General features: G+C 34.3%; 1 protein-coding gene across 5 annotated transcripts in view; it reads left to right on the top strand.

Moving 5' to 3' along the window:
* The window catches only part of LOC148657543 (cadherin-18), a 345,544-nt gene that overhangs the window by 213,733 nt on the left and 106,588 nt on the right, over positions 1–25,223 (top strand). For all 5 annotated transcript variants that reach the window (XM_088643967.1, XM_088643963.1, XM_088643965.1 and 2 more), the window contains one exon: positions 22,313–22,785. In XM_088643967.1, the coding sequence (XP_088500093.1) occupies positions 22,558–22,785 (228 nt within the window). In that variant the 5' untranslated portion in view covers positions 22,313–22,557. The remainder of the gene's footprint in view (positions 1–22,312; positions 22,786–25,223) is intronic.

Raw genomic sequence — 25,223 nt, 5'->3', positions numbered from 1 at the left:
CAGGGTATCAGACGGGTAGCTTGCTCTGTACTCACATGACCTTTTGCTTAAAGAAACTGTTTTTTGTTTTTAATGCACTACCACAGTTTATCTGTAACATATAGTTTAGTATATGTCTTCCGCAAGGCTTTAGTTTAGTTAGCCTAATTCAAGATGTTGGCAAATTGATGTCTATGAAAACATGACATTCAGGCTACCATCTTGTTTAACACAGGAATGCCAATGGGACCATATGTGAATTGAATGAATGAGAATGATACCACATTTGGAGTAAATTAGCCAAAGTTTTGGACAGAAGTTGGTTTTACTGGCTATGTGTTGACAACAAACAACAGTACGTACCAATTCGATTATTTGTTTAATCCATGAGTCACTTTTTAAAATATATATATTCATTCTGTTGGTACTACATTTATACATCACATTGGAATTGTTTGTGTAGAAGTAGTTTTACAAACCATCTTATATGAAGCAGTTGATGATCTATTAGAAACCTAATTTAAAAGGTTTCTGGACATTTGATGTTTTTACAAAGTCGTATGATCTTACATCAGTCACAATGTCTACCATGTCTTCGTATTCATAATGGAAATGCAAACTTTTCAACTGTTACATAAATCAGGGTTTTCTAATTATGGTTATGGACAAGATAGTTTGTTGCAGTTGATGTATCATTTAAAAAGTTGAACCCTTATTTGTCTTAATAAATAATGGATTCATCTTACTTGTTTTATTGTTTTCAGTTATTAAACATGTTTAGCTATTGGATTTCATCCTGTAAGTAACATAATTTTGTACTTTTGAATATAAAATAGCTAGGAAACAATATAATTAAGTAAGTTGTTAGTTCAATTAAGACTTCAAAAAAGTATTTAAGCTCTGCTGGGATAGAAGGACCTCAAAGATCAGGACCAGGACCTCCTGACATAGATTATATCATATTGTCTGTAGCCATGTGTGTTATTATTTCCTTTCAGCAGCAATGATATGGGATCAAATAATTCATCACTGAGTAAAGACTCTATTATCTGTCACTTTTGTCACTTCTTTTTTAATATATCATTAAGTCATCAGGAGAATTGCAGTTATCCTTAGTGAAATTATGAAGACTAATTTTAATTGCAGTTTATATTCCTCAGGAATGATGGTCAGAAGGTTGGTCAAGCAATTATTCACACTCATGCAAAGATTAGAATATCCTAAAGGGAGAAATTCAAAATCAGACATTTAACATACATAACATATTGAATAAAATTCAAATATGAATTAATGTTGGTATATGTACACAGGTAATCCCCAGATTTACATATGTGTTGCACCTTCTGGATTTTTCTCTAATTTGAACATGGGATTTAATTTGATGAAATTATATTAAATTATAGCTGTATTGGCTTTGCAATAGATGTTTTGGCTAATTGCTAAATTATACTGACTAAGCAATAAAGAAACATATCACTTGATGCATGCATGGTTTTAGAAAAATGAAGGATACAAATTTTGGATATTGTTTAAATGTCTTATGGCTTTATTTTGATTACCTTATAATTCATGACTGATGGTGAAACATTTGGGTGACTTCATTACATATTTACAAACAAGGCATCTCAGAGGCCTTTGTCTTAATCAGCTGTGGGAGGAAAGCAGAGCACCAAAGGAAATCCATGTGAAAACATGGAGGACATACAAACTCTAAACAGATAGAACCCCAAGTTCAGAACTGAACCCAGGGCCCCAGCACCGTGAGGCAGAAATACTAACCACTGCACCACCATGCCCCCCAAGACCATTTCTAACCTAGGGATTCTTTATAAAGGAAATCAGAGTTCCTAATCAGAGACTGGCAAACAGAATGGCAAACTCTCTTAACAAAGGTCAAATATTTATCTAGAATCTGGTCTTTAAGGTTGATCCAACCAAGGTTGGTATGAACAATGACCTCTCACCTGACAGGCTCATTCTGGATGTCCTTGTGTCTTTCTATCGATCCTCTCTTCACTCCCCTTTCCCCCTTTCTCTCTACCTGTTTTTTTTCCTGTTTTCCTGGACTGTTGAGAACTCTTAATCATTTACCAAGAACTTAATAACCTAAATTAAACCTGACAATTTATCTGATCAATATGTCTCACAGGCCAACTTCTGTATATCTCTGCAAAAAGCTCACCTTCCATACATTGTTTCTGCTTGCCTTCAAATTCAAATGTTGATTCTAGTTAAATGTTGACCACTCCCCATCTAATCAACTCTAATAAGGAGAGGGTGTGTTGCTGTTATTTGAAGATGTGCATGGAGAGATTGTTTTGTTTAAAAAATTGGAGCATAATGCTCTATATGGCATTTAGATTGCCAAGAGTTTCCAAGTATAGGAGACAAAGAGGGAGGTATAATCATAAGTAACAGAGATAGATCAGAATATCGAAATAAAAGTGTAGAAAATGTTAGATATACAGTATGGTGTCATTTTTGTTCCCAACAGTAGTTTTATCTGTGTACATAGTGGATACTCGAATTTACTACTGTATACATATGCACTGAAAGACCACTCCTGTGGTTAATATTGGTCAGCCTTCTTACACATAACATTCATAATCATGTTGAAGAAGACTGGAAAAATGCATACTACTTGCTGAAACTGACTAGCTTTCCTTTTAGAATTACAGACATGAAAAGGGTCTTAGGCCATGTCCAGAGATAATTTAACAGTGGCTGAAGAAGTGATTATTTGACATTCTGTTGGTATGTTATTCTCTTGCTCTTTTAGTCCATGTTGTGGAGCAGAATTTCTTTTAATTATCTTAGTGCAGTGAAGATTGCATGTTTGTTTTTGTTTTTTGTTCCCAAGTTTATGTGAGCTCTAGTGAACCTCATTGCATGATAATAGAATAACGACTCAGACTATTGTTTCTTTTCATAAAACACTACCCTGATAATATTAATTTCTATGAAGAAATGTAAAATGTATATACAGTACAAATGACATTTGAAAAGCATCTTACATATTATAAATAATTATATCAATTAGAAAATAGCATTGCACTCATCAGAACGCTTTGATTACCCAAAGTAGTATTGATCCTGGAAATTGTTTCATTTAGAGAAAGAAAACAAAGTCTTTTTTTTCAAAAAGAATAAGAAGAAAGTTGGACAAATAAAACCCGATCATGACACCAGCTTGATTTGAAAGAATATTATAATTATACAGTATTGGCAAACTATATTAAGAATAATTTCATTTCAATTTCATCCTAAATCCAGGAATTATTTAGTTTTACATAACATTTATGTTCTCTTATTATCTAGAACAGCTTGATAATAGAGTAATGGTCAACAGCAAATTGGGACAGGACAAATATTTATTAATAATAATTATCACAAATACAACATATTAAACTAAAAGCTTATAGTTATCTGAATAACAGTGTCCCGCCTTCTGCGGGCATAGAGAAGAGTAGTATTCTTTTATAGAACACTGTCCAGTTTATCTTGACAGAATCTGGTTTGTAATCTGCTTTGAAGAAGGTAAACTCTCCTAGTAGAATTTTCTTGTGATGATGGTGACTGTCCTTCCTGTCTGTTCTTCCCTGTCCATCTATTTTTCCTGTCCTGAAATCTATTTTATCCCAGAATCCATCCCCATAGTAGATGGTATAAGACTGGTATGGTCTTCATATAGGTCCTAGTTTAAAGTATATTTAAACTGGCCCATACTTTAGGTTATTGTTTATTGTACATTAATAGTATTTCTAGGGAAATCCTTGTAATTCAATACTATTGTTATTCACTAATATTCACTAAATACATGTAAAACAAACTTTGTAGATTAAAACATTTTTATATATATATATTTTATTATTGGAACAAGTAATAGGTTTATTCCATGCTGAAAAGAGAAGAATGAAAACACAACGTTTTGGCCATGGATCCTTCTTCAGGTGCGAGAAAGACAGGGCAGTAAGCAAAGGTAATGTAGCGGGAGAACAAAAGCTGGGAGAGAGGAGGAGCAAGGGGTGGGAGCAGGGGACAGAAAGGGAGGCCAATCAGGAGGTGTGAAGTCAGGATAGGTGAAGAGAGGTGTGAAATGAAACCTACAATGAATAGAGAGAATTTAGAAGAAAAGTACTCTGTCGTAAAGAGAAGGGGAAAGGTGTGATCCTAGCTGCAGAATAATTTCGGTTTCTGTACTTTTTCTGATGTATGAGTTCGGAAAACCGTCTTTGAGAACACAGACGGATTAATTAGAGTGGTCATGGCCATCAGAAGTGAAATGAGAAACAATGGGCTTGGAGAGATATTTAATCTTTACAGCCCTAACATGTTCTCTGAAGCGGTCTCCGAGTCTCCTTCCTGTTTCTCCAATGTAGATGGCTGGGCATTTACTGCAAGAGATACAGTAAATAAGGTTGCTGGAGGTACAAAATGCCAACTGAGTGATCTGGAATTGTCCTGAGGGGCCTTGAATGAGTGTGGTGTTTGATGTGTACTTGCAGATGATACAGCAAGCTCTGTTGCAAGGGAAAGTGCCTGGTGTGGATGGTTGTTAAGGGCGGTCGAACAAGAAGGTTACGCAGATTAGGTGGTCGGCGATATGAGATGATGGGGCGGTCAGAAAAGGGCCCCAATGAAGGGATCATCCTGTAGGATGGAAACGTTGTCGTTAATAGTCTTGGGGATAGGAAGTGTGTTGGGGTGGTAGGGAAGCACCAAAGGAATGCAATTGTTACGGCAGGAGTTCCTGATTGAGTTCATGGTCCAAGGGGTGTTTTTGGCTCGGGCAAGGGCCCTGTCAATAACACTGCTAGGGTATCCTCTGCTGACGAAAAAGGAGTACATCTTGGGGGCTTGGTTCTGGAAATCGATGTCGCTGCATAATCGTCGTAGCCAAACTGAACTGTGTGGAACTGTGAAAAAGGGAGAGAGTTTTTAGTGTGTTTGGGGTGAAATGAGCTATACAGGAGATAACTGTGTGAATCCGTGGGTTTGTAATAGACCGAAGTAGAGAGTCTGGGGTAGTTAATGGAGAAGTTTTTTTATTATTGCTGTGGATCCTATTTTTGCCAGATAATATCAGTCAGTGGTGCTACAGGAAAGAGTGTAATATCATACACAGCCATCCCATCTCATCTATTGACGTGAAGCTAACGATTAATTGGCACATAGATAACAGTGTGAAGTCAGATTCAGATCAATGTGTTTCAATTCAACATGTACCAGGCATGTTCAACAGGGATTAGGTCTAAAGATTATAAAGGCCAGTCCTTAAATTTATAGTATGCTCTTGCAGTTAACAGACTGTTTCAGTTCATTTGCAGCATAGTTAAAACTTAAGCATGACTGTTTAGTTCTTTAATAATTTTCCACTTGATTCTAAAGCAGTAACATCTGGGAGGAGGTTAATTCTATTCTAAGCATGTCGGAAGGTTATGTTTCATGTTAAAATTTCTGTTGCTTCTACTGTAAGTACCTTTCTTTCAAAGTGTGATTGAAATTAAATAGGGATCATATTTAAAAAAACAGTATCATTTTAGATTAATGATTATGTCAGTAGTCATAACAATAATACCTTCTGGTACTGGTGACTTTGCAGACTTATGAAGCAAGAAGAACATTTAAATTGCACACCTATAAGAGCTTTATCATATAGACACAATGTATGTAACCTTTAACAATCTTAAAATGAGTTCAAAACCTGCTCCTTAACTTGTTTTGTAAAGGCAGCAGTTGAACAAAGTGGAAGAATGTTAAAGGTGCTGTACATATTTAAAGGTTTCAGAGTTAAAGTCTGTTTAACTTTACAAAATATTACGTCTCAGATTTTAGAAGTACAGTAGTTCCATGTTGTTTCCATTTCCTCTGTTTCACTGTTGAAGCTGAAGACATCTACTAGTTGTTTGTCCAGTCTTGAAATGTATCTGATCTTTTATCTAATCACCTAATTGCTCTTATGTGAATGGATCCAAGGTCAACAATGCATATTTTATCATGTAATATGTAATTCTATCATAACTTCTATTGATTGCCTCTAAATAGAAAATTAATCTTTAATGAACAACTCCATCCAAAGTTGTCTAAAAATCCCATAAGAATACAAGATTTTATGGTTTATTTGTATGCTTTACTGCTATTACTTGTTCAAAAAAACACTACCATGTCATGTCATTCATATTGACTGTCCACTTATTGGTATACAGATGATCCTTTCCTTTTATTTAGTAATAATTTTAATTTCCAATATAATTAAAATAACAACTAAACAAAAAAACAAATAAAATAACCTTTAGTCAATAGGTACAACCCCTGTCTCAAGTGACATTTGAAAGTTTTGTATATGTATAGCTTATGTATAGTTTATGTACAGCATTTTATGTTTCCTTAAGTACATTCTGTAGTGTTGTGTCAAAGTTTAATGATAAACTTTTCATTTCCTTCAAGTACAAGTATAAGTTCAAGTACAATTTGTAGAATACCATCTCAAAATGTTGTTAATTTATTTTTTGAAGACCTAACTGACTCTCATTTAGGCTTTTATTGTCTTAAAGTTTCCCATTATTGTCAGGGGTGCATTTTTCTAAATTAATCAGTGTTCTTTTTTATTATAATCTTGAGAGAACCTCTATTTATTTTAGCCTCCATTGTAATATTCCTTCCTATCTCTAAGTTTCTAATATCATTATTTTACCTATTTTTGCAATTCATTTTACTATTTTTCTTTAACAAGCCCCTATTGTTTTTTAATCATTTAATAAATAGCTTTTTCCCTTATATATATTTTTTTCTGAATTACATTGTTAAACCATTTGGGATACAATGTTATTAGCTTTTAATTTACTCACTCTGTGCTTCAAGGAGAATCTGTTTATACTTTTTTCCATTAATTCTCTACTGATTCTATATCTATCCTATCCCATTTTACTTCTATTTTAACACTGTGTCAATCCTTCAAAGCCACCTTTCTTGAAATTGTAAACTTTTGGATTCAACCTACACAATTTTAATATATTCTTCAAAGCACAACATTTTATATTTTGCATAGTTCCGTACTTATTGTTTCACCTTTGCTTCCCTCTCTCTGTTTTGATGTGTTAAAAGACAAGATTAATACAAACATTTCCATTCGTAATCTTTTGTTCTTTCGTACTTATTTTGGTTAATGAAAATCACTAACCATATCTACCATTTCAGTCTGTGATGTTCACATTCCTATAGTTTTTTTTCTCATTGGGAAAAGTCTCTTTTTTACATGAATTCATTTAAATACAGTGTATAATTATGCTTAATATTTGCATTTGTTTTTCTATAGAATACACCTGACAATATACTGTAAATATATATTATTTAATGATTCATCTGAACCATATATATCTTGAGACCATTGATTCCTCTAGGTTAAGCTCCTGAGCTGAAATACTCCTACTCTATCTTTCCTATCTCTGGTACAGTGTATTCAAATATATTGTGTTAATTTATATGGATATTGGTTAGCCATGTTTCTGGGATTTCAGTTGCATCATAATTGTCTGCTAATGTGGCAGCTTCTATCTTGTGCATTTCTTTCTAATCCTCCTAGCATTTAAATCTAATCACTTAACCAGGTTTTATTTTCCCCCTGGGTTCTCCCTTTTAATTCATTCCCTATTTATCTTTCTTTAGATTTTTGGGCTACTGCCCATGTACATTTTAGTTGTAAGTTCTTTGTGGATCCTTCTGCAAAGATGACTATTGCTCCTTTCATTTAGATCTAATCCATCACATCTGTACAGATGGTATTTTCCATTGAATTGTTTCCAGTGGCTAAGAAATTTAAAGCCTTCTTCAGGACACCTTGTCTTCTTCCATGTGTTGTGTTGGCAGATTAACATTTGAAGTTGTTTGTCTTTGTGCCATACAGGCAGGATCATTGGGAAGATTAATGATTTAGTACTGTTACTTGGTTCGCTTCCAAGGTGTTTGAACCTTATGGATAGATAGTGTGCTGTTTATACCGACACCATTTGTGCTGACATGGATGGTATAAACCGGATTGTCACCTGCTTTATCCAGGAACTGGTCAAACTCTGGAAAATATCAATCACTTTTGCTCCGGGGAGACATCACAGACCCATATCTCAATTTGAGTATTCCAGAAAATAGAGTCTAGAGCAATTACCACTCTTTTTACAGTTAGGTTAACGCTAGCAATAGTTGTAATCAAGACCAGTGTCTGATCTTCTGGATCATCAACGGTGATATCATGAGATTTGCTGCCTTGATTTGCTACCTTCTTTATCTCCTTGTTGTCTGATTTTAGGTTCTTGAGTGGAGCATATTTGTTTGGTGATATTGAATAGTATTGTTAGAATGGTTTGTAGAATTTTATTTCCTTTCAGTACCTAGGACTAAATTCCTTTTCTTGATATTGTTTATCTGATAATTCTGCATGCATCCTCCATTGAAAGTTGGTATAATCAATTCCACACTCATTCACTGTCCTCTGTAATCTATAGCTCCAGTATTAACATTTTCAATCAGGAACTTGAATTTTGTGGCAGTTACCACAGATGTAGTCTGGCTGTACCTATACATGGACAATGCTCGAATCAACAAAGAAAGACAAAAATACATTCTGTCTTGTGCATAATTAAACATGTGGACCATGCTTCTTAAAATTGAATAAAATAAAAATATTTAAACTAAACAATTAAAAAGGGCAGAAGGAAAAGAAAACTGCTATGCATGTTTCTGCATAACATTTTTAACTAAACAAGAAAACAAGCTAAGATAGAAGGAAATAATATTTCTCTTCGCTATGGATTTGAAGATCTGCTCAAAGAACTTTCTCTAGGTTCTTATAATCAGCCTGCTATTTCATCTTCCTCTGCTCCAGCACTGTTCCTGCTGCATTTTCCATTATTTTAATTCCCAACATCAAACTCTGGACTCCATCCAGTATACTTCTGCCTTCTGCGGTTGCATCACCCAGTACACAGCTAGCTTTCAACCTAAAGTCAACCAGCTTTCAAAAGGACCCCTGGGTTGAGACTGCTGCCAACAACAGGACGTTCCATCCAACCTTGTCCCTCTGGTTCTGTTTCTCTTAAACTTTATTCATCACAGTCTCTCTTTGTTTATTTTTGTCTACTATCCTTACTGCTTTTCCTGTTTCTACTCTTATTTTTTCCTTCCTCTAGCTAATTCATTTATCTCTGTCCAAGCCCAATCAAAATATCTTTGGTACCTTAGGCCCTGGGTTCCTTTCTTTCAGCCTCTGACATCATCTCCAGAGCTCTGGGTCTGTACAGCTTTTTATTTCTGGCTCAGTCAGCAGGTTTCTTACAGCTTTCTTACAGGTGAAGACCATTTTCTATTTGGGTTAGAATTTGGGCCAATGAGATGGTATCAGGAGCAGCAGGGCCTGAGTGGGAGGAACCTGGGGCCAAAGGCTCCAAAGGTGTTGGGCCATGTTGGACGCCAAAGATAGAAGCAAGAGCAAGGGCAGACATTCAAGGGCCCAAATTCTAACCCAAATAGAAAATGGTCTTCACCTGTCCATCCCCCTCTACGATTTGCATTTTTATATGTCTGATAAGTTAATAGATGAATGAAGACAAAACCAAGCAAAAATTAATAACTATTAGAAAACAAATACCCCACTTTTGAACTTGTACTAAATGCAAGACATTGTTCAATCCAAAGATAAATTCAAATTCAATCAATGTATCTTTAATGTTAGTTTTACAAACTGGACTTATAATTATATAAGAATTCATTCATTCAAGATCATGTTATAATCCCTTAATTGAACAAAGAGTTATTTTTCTTATCATGAAAAACTGGCCTGGTTAAAACATTTCCTAGTTTAAGAGTTGCAAAGAAAGGAGAAAAAAGTATTTTTTCCTTTCAGGTATTAATGATTCTGAGAGTCACAGACTGGCAGCTTCGTATATAATCTCTGCAGTTTCTCTCCACTTGACAAGGTAACAAGTATGCAGGGCTGTGATATGCGTTTGACCTGATTGTACTTCTCTTATCTATTGTTTGACATCGACAGAAGGTTGATGCTGTGAAACCAAATGCAGAGGAATCCCAGTGTGAATGGAAAGTTCAGCTAGAGGCATTGGTTTGCTGTACTTCATGTGGTATTCACTGACCAGAAACAGGAGTGAATCAGAATGCCTTTAAGGTCAACAGACGTGAAACTGCAGTTTTGAGGATGTGATAATTAGACACTTTACAGATTGCATTATGTCTGATTGAGTTGATGTTTTATTTTATTAATTGTTGTTGCTGAAGTGCACTGAAGTATAGGTGAAAAAAGCTTGTAGTGTGAAACATATGACCAGGTTTCTCCACATTTCCTCTTGTAATTTGCAGTTGTTTTAAATCAGTGGTTCCCTATCCTGGTCCTAGTGACCAACCTCACACACCTATTGTTTTTTGTTCCAGGCGTACCCTCAGTTACACAACCAAACCTTTTATTTACTTACTAATAAAATTCATTTTATTGTTCCCAGCTCTCAAACATGTTGGAGCTTTATTTTTTATTAGCTGTGTTTTCTAGCTTTATTTAACCCCTTTAAACCCTTTTAATATCAATTTTAACCCTTTTTTTAAATTAAATAACATCCCAAACTTGTGATAAGAAGCAAAATGCAAATATTAAATAAGTAAGTCTTCTTACTTCTTACTATTTAATTAAGATAAGATGGATTGCAAACCAGCAGGTTTGAATCACCAAGACCAGGACTAGGAACCACTGTTTTAAATCCAGATTTATGTATTTTTTTACAAAATCGTTGTTTTCTTATGCAGTATGTCTTCTCATTTGCAAAATAAATACAAACCTGTAGTTATACAGCCTCATTAACAAAAAATTAGCAAATGTTTACAACGATTCTGCAAAAGATACAGGTTGTATCCTCTTACAGATGCAGCCATTCAAAATGGGTGAGGTATTTCGCGGCATACCCCGGTGGGCGTGTCACAGTATCACGCGGTATCACGCATTTCACGTGTGTCACGTGACTAACTATCCGGCGTCGCCTTGTAAAACCGCCAGGGGGAGCTTAACCTCTCATGTACAGCATTTGAGCCTTTAATTTTGAACTGTGTATTACAGCATGTTAATCATCAGTCATTAAAATGTTGGTATATATTATGAAAGCAAGATTGCTCAGTTGGACAGAAGTACACAACCTACCTTTATCAGAAATATTTATGCATCAAAGCCTTTACTGAAGATATTACTAATAGTATTAATAATGGATGACTTTGGACAAGCTGTATACTCAAAGTATAATTTCTTTAGCACATTTGTACAAGCACTTGGAATCTGTCCAAGCCATACTTTGTCAGGCATTTTGTTTTACTTCAACGGGGCATAAAAACTTCCTTGCTTTTAACAGGGCGTTTCATAATTTCTAGCTACGAAAATGATTTAAAATGCGACACCTATCATTCAACTAGAGCTTAAAATATCACAAGGAAAAATACACACCGGTATTCCATTTCTCCCTAAACATTGTAAGCTTCGAAGTCTTTAACTAACGTGATACCGGAGTCAACAAGCATACTTTTAGAATTTGATTAAAAGGGAATATAATATGGAATCGCGTATCTAAAGAATTTAATAACGGTATGATTATATCCGTGTACTGCGGCAGGACTGTGTAAGGCTGTTTCGCCTACCTGAACATGCGAGCTGTCTTGTAGCCTACTGGTCTAGGTGCGTGACTTCCAACTGGTAGGTTGTGTGTTCGAATCCAGCTGGTGCTGGACTTTTATTTTAACAAACATTTCTTCGAAAAAATAGGTAAGCGATATTATGGACAATCAATTGACTTTTATATTTCAAAATATCGCAACATGATCGATATTTGCGATATTTTGAATATATCTTCCCTTCTGACAGTGGTTCCTGCTTCTATTGTGTGTGTGTGTGCAACAGTAAATTGTTATAGAGAAATGGAGGCGGGACAGTATGCGTTACAATATAAACATTTATATTGATTTAAATCGTGTTCTGATTTAAATCGCAAACGCGTGTTTAATTATGTGTTTTTTAATCATGATCAGGCTAATGCATTTCTACATTTTCTGTATGAACCAGCTTAGAGGTTCATACAGAAAGACAGCTTGTGTTTAAATTGAGTGTAAGGTAATTTATGCTTCTAAAGTCATGGTCAGTATTGTTGTACTGTGCTGTACTGTGTCACATTATTTTATAGCGTTTTTATTGCGTTATTAAATCCGGTGGCGCTGTGTTAGTTTCCTGACTCACATTATTTAAACTGCGACACTGATCATTCATCTCTAAATAAACTTTATTTTATATAGCATTTTAAGCGAATAGGTAATTAGATTGCTCATAAACCTAATCACTTTTTCTTCATAAACACAGCGTGATTGCTCTTTGAAAATGCTTTTCCTTTATTTTTAAAGTAGGCTCAGATTTCAACTATAGATCGTATTATTATAAACTTTCTTGGAAAAATGTATTTTATGTAAACCATGTTTGCTATTAATTCATTTAGGGCTAAAATACGTTCATTGTCTTCTAATCGAGTCGAGTTGACATTGGAAGCCTGCCACACCCGGACCGTTAACGCATTAGCACGTCAAAGCCCATTGAGCCAGTATTGGCTTTAGTATCCCCCCCTTCTCCCCTCAATTCAATTCAATTCAAGGTGTTTTATTTACATGACAGATGGGTACAAGCAGTGTTGGGTACTGTATGTATATTGTAACGCTTACGGCAGACAGGCACTGTGTAGGAGCCGACGCACCAGAGCAGCGCCTGCAATTTTTATATTTATAACTTAGTTTTTAAAATTAGTCAAGCAATACGAAGCATCTCCTTTTACTTAGTGCCTGAGCATACTGCAACGCGTGTGAAGCCCATAAACGATATTAATTTTGGAACTTAAACATACAGTATATGGCTGGTCTCGGTACTTTAAAGAAAACATACACACCAGTATTCCATTTCTCCCTAAACATTTTAAGCATCGAAGTCTTTAACTAACGCGATACCGGAGTCAACAAGCATACTTTTAGAATTTGATTAAAAGGGAATATAATATGGAATCGCGTATCTACAGAATTTAAAGACCAGACAATCGCAAACTCGTTTTCAATAAAATTATTTTATTCATTCAGCAGTTTGTGAGAGGGACATCCAGCAGGGAGAGACACACACACCGGTTTTCATTGACAACATTGTTTTTTTTTCAATTCCTCTTGTCTAACAGGAATGTTTTGTTTGTGGACAGACTGTTAGACAAGAGGAAAAGACTGCCTCCTCCTACGAAGCATTTCGTTGATCCGATCACGAATTCTTTTCCAGTCGTACGCAGCAAGGGTTGAGAATCTCCGATTCACCATCGTACTAATGGTTTCCCGGAGATTGGGTTAAAAAAAACAAAAAACATACTAACAACTGTGCCATCCTACTCCTTAGTTAATACATTTTATTATTCATAAACAGTTAACATTGTTAGCAAAATATTTTGAATTATATTTAACCCTATTTTTTCTTTAGTTTTGTATTTAACTTATTATATGATAGTCAGACTTAATGTATATTTGAACAATGAAAATATATTTTTACAAGATTTTACATTAAGCACTTAAAATTAATATGGTTAATAATAGTAAACTGTAACATGCTGTAACAAGATCGGTTACAAGAAGAAAATGCTTTCAGAGAAAATGTTTCAACCAAACTTATTCCCACACACCCCGCCCCCACTACCATTAGAATATACACAAACATTTTAGCGTTTCATTCTGAGCAGAAGACTCTCACACCTGAAGAGTGCTGGCTGTGACGAATTAAACCGGTTTTACAGGTTTCAATCACAGACCATGTGACATGGGACTCAGTAAACTACAGTAACACCGTATTTGATAACGCTTTAAAAACGCTATAAAATAATGTGACTTGGCACAGAACAAGTTTACAACACAGTACAAAGATAAATGCTGACCATGACTTTAGAAGCATAAATTGCCTTACACTCAATTTAAACACAAGCTGTCTTTAGCCCTCTAAGCTGGTTCATACAGAAATGTAGAGATCTAGGCTCAGAACACACAGCTTCATTAGCGAATACATATGCAGGACAACTGGAGAAGACGTTTTACAGAGGATGGATTTTTAGAAACATCCCATCAGACATCCCATCATATTCACAACGTGAAATCTAGAAAATAATATTACGTAACCAAAATCCGCAATATGGAAACAGAACCTGTGTAATTGTTGATAGATGATGTACTCGTAACATTTTTTCAAGACGAACTACAACATTTAAAAAATGACTTGTATGTACTTGATATCTCTAATCAATCCACGGGTCCCAGCACAAAACGAAAGTAAAACGCATACCGTTTCTCGCTTCTTATTGCTCAAAAGTAATTTGACCGTATGAAATGCATAATATAAACCTAGAAACATATACGTGAGCAGTACTTAAGCACTGTAGTATCGGTGTTAAGACATACCTCTCAAATACTGTAAATCAAGTTAAAAATATCTCAAGACCGATTCTGGTCGTAATGAAACCATGCAAGGGAGTTTTTATGTCCGTTGCAGTTCTTTTGCAACATGAATATAATTATATCGTTATTAATTTCTTGAGATACGCGATTCCATATTATATTCCCTTTTAATCAAATTCTAAAAGTATGCTTGTTGACTCCGGTATCACGTTAGTTAAAGACTTCGAAGCTTACAATGTTTAGGGAGAAATGGAATACCGGTGTGTATTTTTTTCTTTAAAGTACCGAGACCAGCCATATACTGTATGTTTATGTTAAGATTTCCCTTCAGTGGTAAAATTAGATATGAATATTCAATACTTAAACGGGCACAGTTAAGACATTAAATATACATGTACATATTGTATACAGTACAGTTTGCATACGGTAATATGTTTATGTTACGTGATTAAAAAATAAATAAATAAAACTGGAAGGTCCAGCACCACCATTATGTTTATATGGTTGTTTTTGTTGGTTGGTTGTTATTATGGTTATTAATAATTCGATCTATAGTTGTAATCTGAGCCTAAATAAAAAGAAAAAGCAAGTGATTAGGTTTATGAGCAATCTAATTACTTATTCGTTTAAAACGCTATATAAAATAAAGTTTATTATTAATTTGCTGGACAGAGCGGTGAACATTATTATGCATAAGACAAAGATAACGATCCTGATCAGTTTAGAAATCTGTGTACGCTGTAAGGTTTTTACTTCTTAAACTTTTAAAATACACGTTTTGAATGGAAAGAATCCTCTTCCTGGTATAGCACGCCAGCACGTCTTTTTTCTCCAATCAGAGGGGTGTCAGATGGTGTCAGCCAATCACCATTCTGCGTTGGGTAGCAACGGGTGACTGTTCTCAGGCGGAAGATGTAAACAGCTTAATGTTCGTGTTAAATATTTTTTTTTAATTAAAATTCATTCTATACAGCAATCGCATATTTGGGTACCGTTTCATAAAACTTTCATGCTTAAAATGTTTAGGGAGAAATGGAAGACTGGTGTGTATTTTTTCTTTAAACTACCAAGACCAGCCATACACAGTACAGTTTACATACATACAGTAATGTTTTAAATTAATATCGTTTATGACCTTCAGATGCGTTATGCTCCTCTTCTTTTTATGCTCAGCTACTAAAATTTCCCTTTAGTGGTAAAATCCATATAAATATTCAAAACTAAGCGGATTAAAATGTGCACAGTAAAGACATTAAATGATTCAATCTTTGCACTACCAACCAATGCACCACGAGTGCCCCTGTCGGTCATTTTGGCCAGCCAATCACTTGCCCTGCGGTATGCTCCGGTGCCCCGCGGTGGCTTGTGGGTAGGTTACCGTACCGCGGGTTTTTACCGCGCATTTTGAATGGCTGCATCTGTAGATGTATTAAGAGTGTCCTCTTAATAACCCTTATTTTTGTTTTGAGAAAGATGGGTGCCCCTTAATAGACTTATTATACTTATAATAATTTGCATAACCACACACATCTAAGTAAAATATGCAAATTATTTAAGTACAGATCATATAACAAGGGATTTATCAAAAGGTGAACCAGCAGATAATGGAAGATAAGTGCATTATATAGTTATAACTGACTGCAAAGGATGGGGCAGAGTTTAAGATTGTCTTGAATTTTGAAGACAATTAAATATTGTAGTGGGTATGCACCCTAATCAGGACCCATGGAACAACTTTGATTCTACAGTGCCTTGCAAAAGAATTCACCCCCTTGGACTTTTTCACATTTTGTATTACAGCATGGAACCATGATGTGTTTAACTGAGAATTTTTGCCACTCATCAACACAAAGTACTCTATAATGTCAAAGTGGAAAAAAATCCAGACATTTTACTAAATTAATAAAAAATAAAAAACAAAATAATTGTGAATGGTGAGTACTTTTGCAAGGCACTGTAGGTGAATATGAACAGCAGAAGATTTTGTTCTGGACAAAAGAGCTCCCTCCAGACAACAGCCTTCACTGGAAAGTCTGTAAATATGGGTAGCTTTGCACATGTGGTGCAATTGGAGCAGAAATCTTGATGTTTTGCATGTCTGCTAATCTTTAGGTTTCTCTATATTTCTACATTGTGCCTACGTAGAACTGCTTTCTGTGACTTATTCTGCCTTTACATCCTTAGGACACACTGAATGAAGCTGTCACAGCATTCTACAGTTTATAAAAGTAATATTGATTATCATTTTCATTTCTGCTTAGATAGCAGCACCTCTCTCTTTGTACATATTCAGATGAACTGCTTATGCTGCATGGGAGCTTTCAATAAACTACTATGCTCATTTTATCTGTTTTTTTATCAGTGAAAAATGTGCACATAATTTACATGTCTTATAGTTAGAGATTATGTGAATACTGTGTGCATATTGTTAGCCCCATTACTTCTTTCAGCATCATTTGTATACATTAGCATATAATTACTATACCCAGCACGTGGAAATTTACACATTTTCTAATGTTTTTACACGTCTGTGTGCAGGTGCAAATAAGGTTTTCAGATGTTTCTTTTCATGCTCTGTGAATACCAAGTTTCATTATGGACCCCTTATTTGTGGTTCACATACTCCTAATTGTATCATAATGTTTTGTAAATGAGGTCTTGAATTGCTAAAGTGCCACTGCATCTTATAATGTTACATTTTAGAAACAGATAAAACTCAAATAATGGACATCAAATATAATAAAAAATCACATACTTTTATATTACAATCAATATAAAAAGGCAAGTTATTGGTGGGTTCATATATTACAGTGTCCACAAAATGTACTGTATATGTTACAGTAACAAGTGCATTCTATTAATGTAAATAGCATGTTTACACTAATAGAACCAATATTTGGGTTGTGGGTTGGGCACAAGGGGAACTATGTCTTGGATGGGATTTCAGTCCAGAGCAGGGTACAAATATATAATCACAAAGGAATAGTTTGTAGACATCAATTAACCATTTCAGCTTGTGTTTGGGAGGTATAAGGAAGACAAGAACATCTGTAGCACCCGAACCCAAGGTTGTGATGTAGCAGAACTTACTGCCAAATTATCATATGACCTGTTATACTTATATATATATATATTTATTTTATATTAATTATGCATGTAGACATCTAGAAAGGGTTACTTGTCAGTAGGTAAACTAGGAACAAGTAAAGGTTTATTCCACGCAAGTTTTTTTAAAAATATATTTTTTAAGGGTCTATTTAAAATGGAACTGGAAGTGTATCCCTCACCAAGCACAGCATGTATTTTTTTAGTTTGGTGTGTGAGCCAAATAAATTGACAAAAAACTACATTTACCAACATCCCACATACTCTAGAGTTTCAGTTAGATTGAGCAAATGTCAAAATGAGAAAGAAAAAAGTCACAGAGTTAAACAATTCTGTGAAATATATCCACATATATCTATACATCATCTGTCACTATTTTCCTTCCAGACTGCCTTCATCTAGATGCAATTATTTATAACAATGTTTTTCATATGATCATTAAAATGATATTACAATGTTTTGAGCAGTGCATACCTTAACAATATAATAGCAGACATCAATCCTAACTATTTCAGTTCTTTTGATTAGTTTATAGTCACTCCAGGAATTCCTTCTTTTTTAAGAATTTCAGTGAAACCATGCACATTAAAAAAATCAATGTGGTGGACTTGCGGACGTCCGTCTTCCAATGCAGAGCGGGGAATAGCGGGAGTGCCAGGCTTTACAGATTGCATTATGTCTGATTGAGTTGATGTTTTATTTTATTAATTGTTGTTGCTGAAGTGCACTGAAGTATAGGTGAAAAAAGCTTGTAGTGTGAAACATATGACCAGGTTTCTCCACATTTCCTCTTGTAATTTGCAGTTGTTTTAAATCAGTGGTTCCCTATCCTGGTCCTAGTGACCAACCTCACACACCTATTGGTTTTTGTTCCAGGCGTACCCTCAGTTACACAAACAAACCTTTTATTTACTTACCAATAAAATTCATTTTACTTATGGTTATCAATCCTAACCATTTCAGTTGTTTTGATTAGTTTATAGTGACTCCAGGAATTCCTTCGTTTTTAAGAATTTCAGTGAAACCATGCACATTAAAAAAATCAATGTGGTGGACTTGCGGGCGTCCGTCTTCCAATGCAGAGCGGGGAATAGCGGGAGTGCCAGGCTTGAAATAATAACAAGGAAAACAAGGGACAGGTGCACATAATGAACTAAAACAGGAAAGGGTCGGAGCGCCCTTAAGAGGAGGGATGACGATCGTCATCAACTTTGAAAGTCACATGTTGGTACAGTAGTGTGTGTGCTGCTGAACTGATGGATATAATCAATGTAACATAAGATCTGTATCTGCGACACATGCTATACACTAGGTTACATATTCTGTCTTGTAGGATTATCATTCCTTCCCGTCGTTGAACATGGACAAGCAAGTTCATCATGCATTATCCCATTTCATTCCCCAAATTTTCACATTTCACAAAAATGCCACTGTTTCTCAAGTAGCATGAGGATGTTTATGATTTTGCTTGAATCACGCCCACAGGAAGGGCAGCAAATGAAGTCACAAGACTTGATCACTGTATCTCTATGCAGTCACTTGCCTTCAATCATTATGAGTGGCAGTGACTTGACATTCCTGCCACACTATCCATTTATTATTCTGTTGCACACAATAATAGGGATATTGTTCTCCATGTTTTTGCCACATTCACTGATGTTCATCATGGTGATGTATACAAAATATTGATTCATTGCTTTACAAGCTTTACTGGCAAGTTCTGATGTGTGTTTCTCACATCACCTTATTCTGCTAAATCAGTGAACATGCAGACTATTATAAATTATATTATATAGTCAAGTGAATGTGTCCCAACACTTATGGTCACTTGGAATCACTGGGTTGAACACAATGTGTTTTTGTGCAAATATAATCAAATGTATGTTTGAAAATATCCAAATATAAATGATATATTATGCTGTCATTCATATTAATGTTGTGTTCCCAAATACAAATTGCTTGAATGTAAAGCAAAAATAATTATGTTTTGCTTCCCCAACACTTTTGGAGATTACTGTATAGTGCCTTACAAGAGCATCCAATGATGCCCCATTTTGTTGAATTACAAATTATGTATGCACATTTTTAAAAGTTAAAAGTGAAACATTTTAAGCAAAACTTGAATGCTCAAACTGAACACTTCTGCTGGTGAAAGAAGTGAAATGCCAGCAGAAACTGCAAGGAAAAATTGAAAACTAAAATATGTTGACAACATATGCATGTCAATGCATGTCATTAGGAATCAGCAGTCAATCTTATTCCATTTTTAAGAGGATGCTCTGGCTCCTAGAATTTACTCTGTAGGTGACAACTTTACTGGACATTACAAAGAGCAACCAGTTAATTTTTAATGTGACATCACACTATTGTGCAAAATAAAAACTTTTCATGTTATTGATGATTTTCTGGTTTGTTTTTTTGTACCAGCAAGAGTCAGCAAGATTTCTGGTCTGTTGCAAGATTCTGCAAAGCATTCTTATTAAAATAAGGATAGGTTTATAATCCATGACTGTGATCAGTATCCGTGTCGAGCTTAAACATGTTAGCACTCACTCTACAATTATAAATATAATTTGTTAATTGATGATATTGTTGTGCCTTAATGCAAGTACATAAAGATCTAGTCACATTATTACCATATTTAAAAGAAAAGAAAAGTTTTCTTTGGAATTAGCACATTTTATCACATCAATATACAGTATACTGTAATTATTATTGAATGTGTCACTCATATTTTTGTTGTAATCGTCTGTGCATTTGTCATGGAAAGGGGACAAAAATGAGGCCTATATATGCTGAACAAATCATTTTCCAGTATGATGGGCTTAAACAAGCTATGTGATAAAGTCAGTTAAACATATTTATTAACAGTGCATTCTAACGGATGTGGAATATATGGAATTAATCTAGTACAGAATATAAAGTGAAACTCCTGTACAGTGTACATAGTATACTATACACAAAAAACACACACAGAAACAGGGGTATTATTAATCTAAGTCTGTTTTCTTTAAGAGTCCTTTCACTTTTAGTTCAGTTTACAGTATCTTTTCTATTGCATTTTTGTTTTTATTACATTTTTTTATGTATTCTGTTGTGTAACCAAATAATACTATGTATAACCTGTACGTAAAAAATACTAACAATAATTATGAAGAAAAATATTAATAGACATATGAATTCTCTCAATATAACTAAACTTTTGTGTACTTTGTAATTAAATTAATATAAATATTCAAATGTGTTAGCATTTGCTAATGCCATGCTTTATTTGATTTTTTTAAGAAAGTTCTGAGAGTTTGTAGGTAAAGAGCTTCTAAAATTACAAAGAATAAAAATCTGATTTACTCAAGTCTGTAAAAATAGAAATATTGTACAAACTTTTGCACACTTTTAAAGGAAGAAGAAGCCACTATGAGATTTGGGAATTACTTTCTTAAATCAGAAAGTAATGTGGGAAAAGGTTTCAACAATTCCTTTGTGAATGGAAACTGAACCTTTATAGTCTTGAACAGAGAAGACTATAATTCATCTATACAAAATGAAGACATACCACTGTTCTTAAACTATAACCATCATAGGAATTAAGGGTGTTCCATGTCAATCTATTTAGAAATTTAGTTCACTGGCCAAAGATTTTGTGTAAGAATCATGCTAGCTGCTGATCACTACATGTAAAAACAAACAAATGCCTAGAAGCTAGAATAAAAATAACAACTCTAGTTAGCTAAGACCCAAAAGAAAGGACCTTCTGATGTCTTCAGCTTCCACTAGAGACCAGTTCACAATAGGCAGCAGTTATAATTTTAGACTGCATATCCTTATCAATTTGAAATGTGTCTAGTACTACTTGCTGTATTGATTATTATGCAGAGCACCCAGCAAAAAAAAACCTAATCTTTTAATGTGGCAAAACAATCCAATGAATGATTATGTCTTTCAGATGTTATTCTGTATAAAAAAACAGCTGCTGAATCACCACAATCTTCCAATTATGTGTCTTAAATATTATACATAGCGATCTTTATTGAAATACATGTAAAATAAACATTTTATCCCTCAAACAGAGAATAATATGCCATTTCCAAAACAATATGCCTCTCCTTTATCAAGTTGATTTGGATTGCTGAGGGGATGTGAACAATTTTACGTGCATACCATATATATGTATTATTTATAACACTGAAATATAGAATAATAAATAAAAGCATAGAAGAACTGTAAGGTATTTTTACATTGAAGTGAGATGATGTAGTATAGTGGTTAGAGTGGTTGTCTTATGGCAGGGGTTAAAATCCCCGCTATGGTCATGGTTATTGTACTTATTACTCCATTTGTTCCAGTCCACCAGGCTGCACAAATATCTACTAGTGTGAATTGGGAATTGCCCTGAAATGGAGTGGGATGCCCTCCAGAGGGGAGATGCATACTCTCTGTCTGCATCACACTACAAAACCAGGATAAGCTCAAGTATAATGTGCCTTTAGGTTGTGTATGGATTGCTTGTCTTTAGTCTGAAGAATAGATATCAAAATATTAAATTACATTGCAGAGCAATTACATGGTAAAAACATGAAAACCATTTCTTATAGCTCTTAATGTTTATTATTTCACAAAAAAACTTTTTATTGCTGTTGTGTATGACATTTAGTTAATATGGTATGAAACAAGCTTTGCAAGTTTAATGCAAACCATTCATTGTAATTAAGTTGTACTCTTTCTTTTTGTTTTTCAGGGCGGGCAAAATGTACGGCTGTTGTAACCTCTGGTAAAGCTTCCAGAAAACATACTTCAAGTTTATTACTGTCCTTCCATGATGTAAATACAGCTTGCAATTTCCCCTAATGGGCAGTTAAACCATGAACTTTAAAAGAACTCTTTGGACTGGCCTCCTAATTTGGAATTAGTACTGCCTGCATTGAGCCGTGAGGGGATTTGCTATACCAAGGTACAGGGAACTTTGAAAGCACATTCCCTACCATGAGAATTGCGACCACATCCTGCCTCTGTCCTTTTCTGGTCTGCCTCTGCTTTGTTCAGAGGTGCTACGGGACATCTCATCACAGTTCAATAAAAGTGACAAAAAATCAAACCAAACATATAGAAGGAGAGACAGAGGTGCACCATCGGCCAAAACGTGGCTGGGTCTGGAACCAGTTCTTTGTTTTAGAAGAGCACATAGGACCGGACCCTCAATATGTTGGAAAGGTAATATTTGCACATGTTTCTAATATATTGAAATGTTGCTTATTGCTTCATATAAATTAATATGTCAGGAGCACTGAAATGGCAGTCTTGTTTAATTTATTTCAATGTCGGTTTTTAACACTTACTAATTGGATACTGAGTACAGATGTACTGTATGTGACATGGGTAAAGCTTACTATTGATTGGTGAAACAGAAAAACTGGTATCTTACATTTAGTAATTATAGCAGGAATAAAAGGTGTAGAGTTTACTTCAGTTTGAGGAATGCATTTTAGATTTATATAATGTTTTCATAATAATGCATATAGAAGCAAAATGTTACATTTGTGTAGATATTCAACAAAATGCCATACTAATGAGGTATATATTAAACAAATCAAGTATTTTAATGTGTCAGTACAATAGCTCTTTGGCATGGCCATGTGATTTTACCAGAATAGTAATTTTCAATAGATCAGTGGACAGATCATAATATGTGAGAGCAGCAGAACAAACAGAATGCATTTTTATATATATAGAACATACTGTACATCCTATATCCTATAATCATTTTAATAACTTAATGACTTATCAAAATAAATTGTGGAAGTAGCTTTTATAATGAAGTAAAGATACATATCATTATACATAATTCCTTTATTATCTTCTGACACACAGTATGATACAAGAATGTGTGCAGGCAAATAGATAAAAAAGGTAAGGAGAATTTTCTGTAATAAAGCTTAATAGGTCATAACAGAAAAACAAGTCTCCCTATCCAGTCAATGTGCATTTGAAGTCAGTCCAATTTGTTTCTTAAGTGAAACAACCTATATTTGCTCTGAAAATGGTTATTTGATCCAAGAGTCTTATTATTGTTAATTATTTCTCATTATTTTGGTTTCTGAATAATTATTTTCAAGTCAGTCTTATTTTAACATACAGTATACGTCTTTTCTTAGGATAACTAATTCAGCATGGAGAAATATGAATAATTTCTCATTTGTTCCACCAGCTACTGTGTTACAGAAGTTCTTGATTCTGTATATAAAAATTCTTCAGTAATATTTTAAATTACAAATCAAGTAGAATTTAGACTTATACAGCCTGTAGGTTTAGCACTGTAAATAATTTTAAAAACATTTTTAAAGAAAAGCTACAATTGAAACAGCAGCAAAACAAGAAGTGCTCCCACTACTGCAAATGACACGACTAGACCATAGAAAGTAGCCTAGAGAAGTGCTGAGTTAAAATATTATAACCCAATTTAAAAGGTAAAACTTATAACAAGATTTTGATTATGCCACGATGCCAAAGTAAGCATAATCTGTAAATGAGTATGCAATGTCATGATCTGGACAGTAGTGTAATGAATGTGTTATTCAAAATGTGAAACTAGTTACAGAAGATAATTACTTTAATGGGGAATTAATCTGGATTTCATCATCTGGAATAAGACGTGGTCTTCAACCAACCGAGTGGTCTACCAAAACCAGTAGTGCTTATATATCAGATATAAGATATATATCAGAGGTCTGAAATGCAATTATATCTATAGCATTCAGATATGTTATATTTAGCTTCTAAAATCAACAGAGATGTGGTGAAGAGGCTAGTGACATTGACAATTATAAAAATAAGATAGAGGAGAAGTCAAAGATTTACAACAGAAAATATACTTTTTGAAACCGATAATGTACCATATCACCATATTACCATATCAGTATGGAGGTTTCTCCATTATATTTTACTTTAAAATCATACATGAGAGTGTGCTTCCTCACATGAAAACAGAATGCACTAGACTTAACAGAGGTTTAACCTAAGCTAATGATGTCCCTAATGACAACATATGACAGTAGACCTCCTAAGCAGAGAAACAAAGGTAGTTTAGAGCAAAGAAAAAGGAATAATATTCTCAGGCCCATTCCTTCTATTCTTCATATGTTATTTTAGTTATTTTAGGCCAGAGGAGTACACAACAAAATCTGCAAGTCATTTTCTTTTGAGGTTTATTCAGCCAGTTACTTCTATAGTAATTCTTGTATTTTGAAGAGTTTTAGAATAAAACCTCATGTTATTTTATGGGACATACATATGGGTTACATTCTAGACTGAGCAAGGGGAAACACTAGTGTGAAGTTTACTACACTTTTGACAAGAAACTGCAAAATACTGAAAATCACATACCACTAAAGGAGAGGGGGTGGGGGAAGAAAGGATTTCCTTACTGAACTCAAATCAAATATTGAAAATATAATTATGTCATTAATAATGATATTTACTGAATTTAAAAGAGGTTAGGCTTATAAATAATCTTATGTTAAAATGCTTTTAAATTTTACTCAATTTACTGTTGCAAAAAATGTGCTATATTTAGCACTTTACTTATTTCAAAGCCTTCAAGAAAATCATCATATTAGCCAGGCAAAGTATAGCAAATGATAATGTTTTAGAGA

This window comes from Lepisosteus platostomus, chromosome 8, assembly GCF_059453375.1.
Source record: "Lepisosteus platostomus isolate fLepPlt1 chromosome 8, fLepPlt1.hap1, whole genome shotgun sequence".
Taxonomy (NCBI): Eukaryota; Metazoa; Chordata; class Actinopteri; order Semionotiformes; family Lepisosteidae; genus Lepisosteus; species Lepisosteus platostomus.
This window is presented reverse-complemented; position numbering and strand designations above follow the sequence as displayed.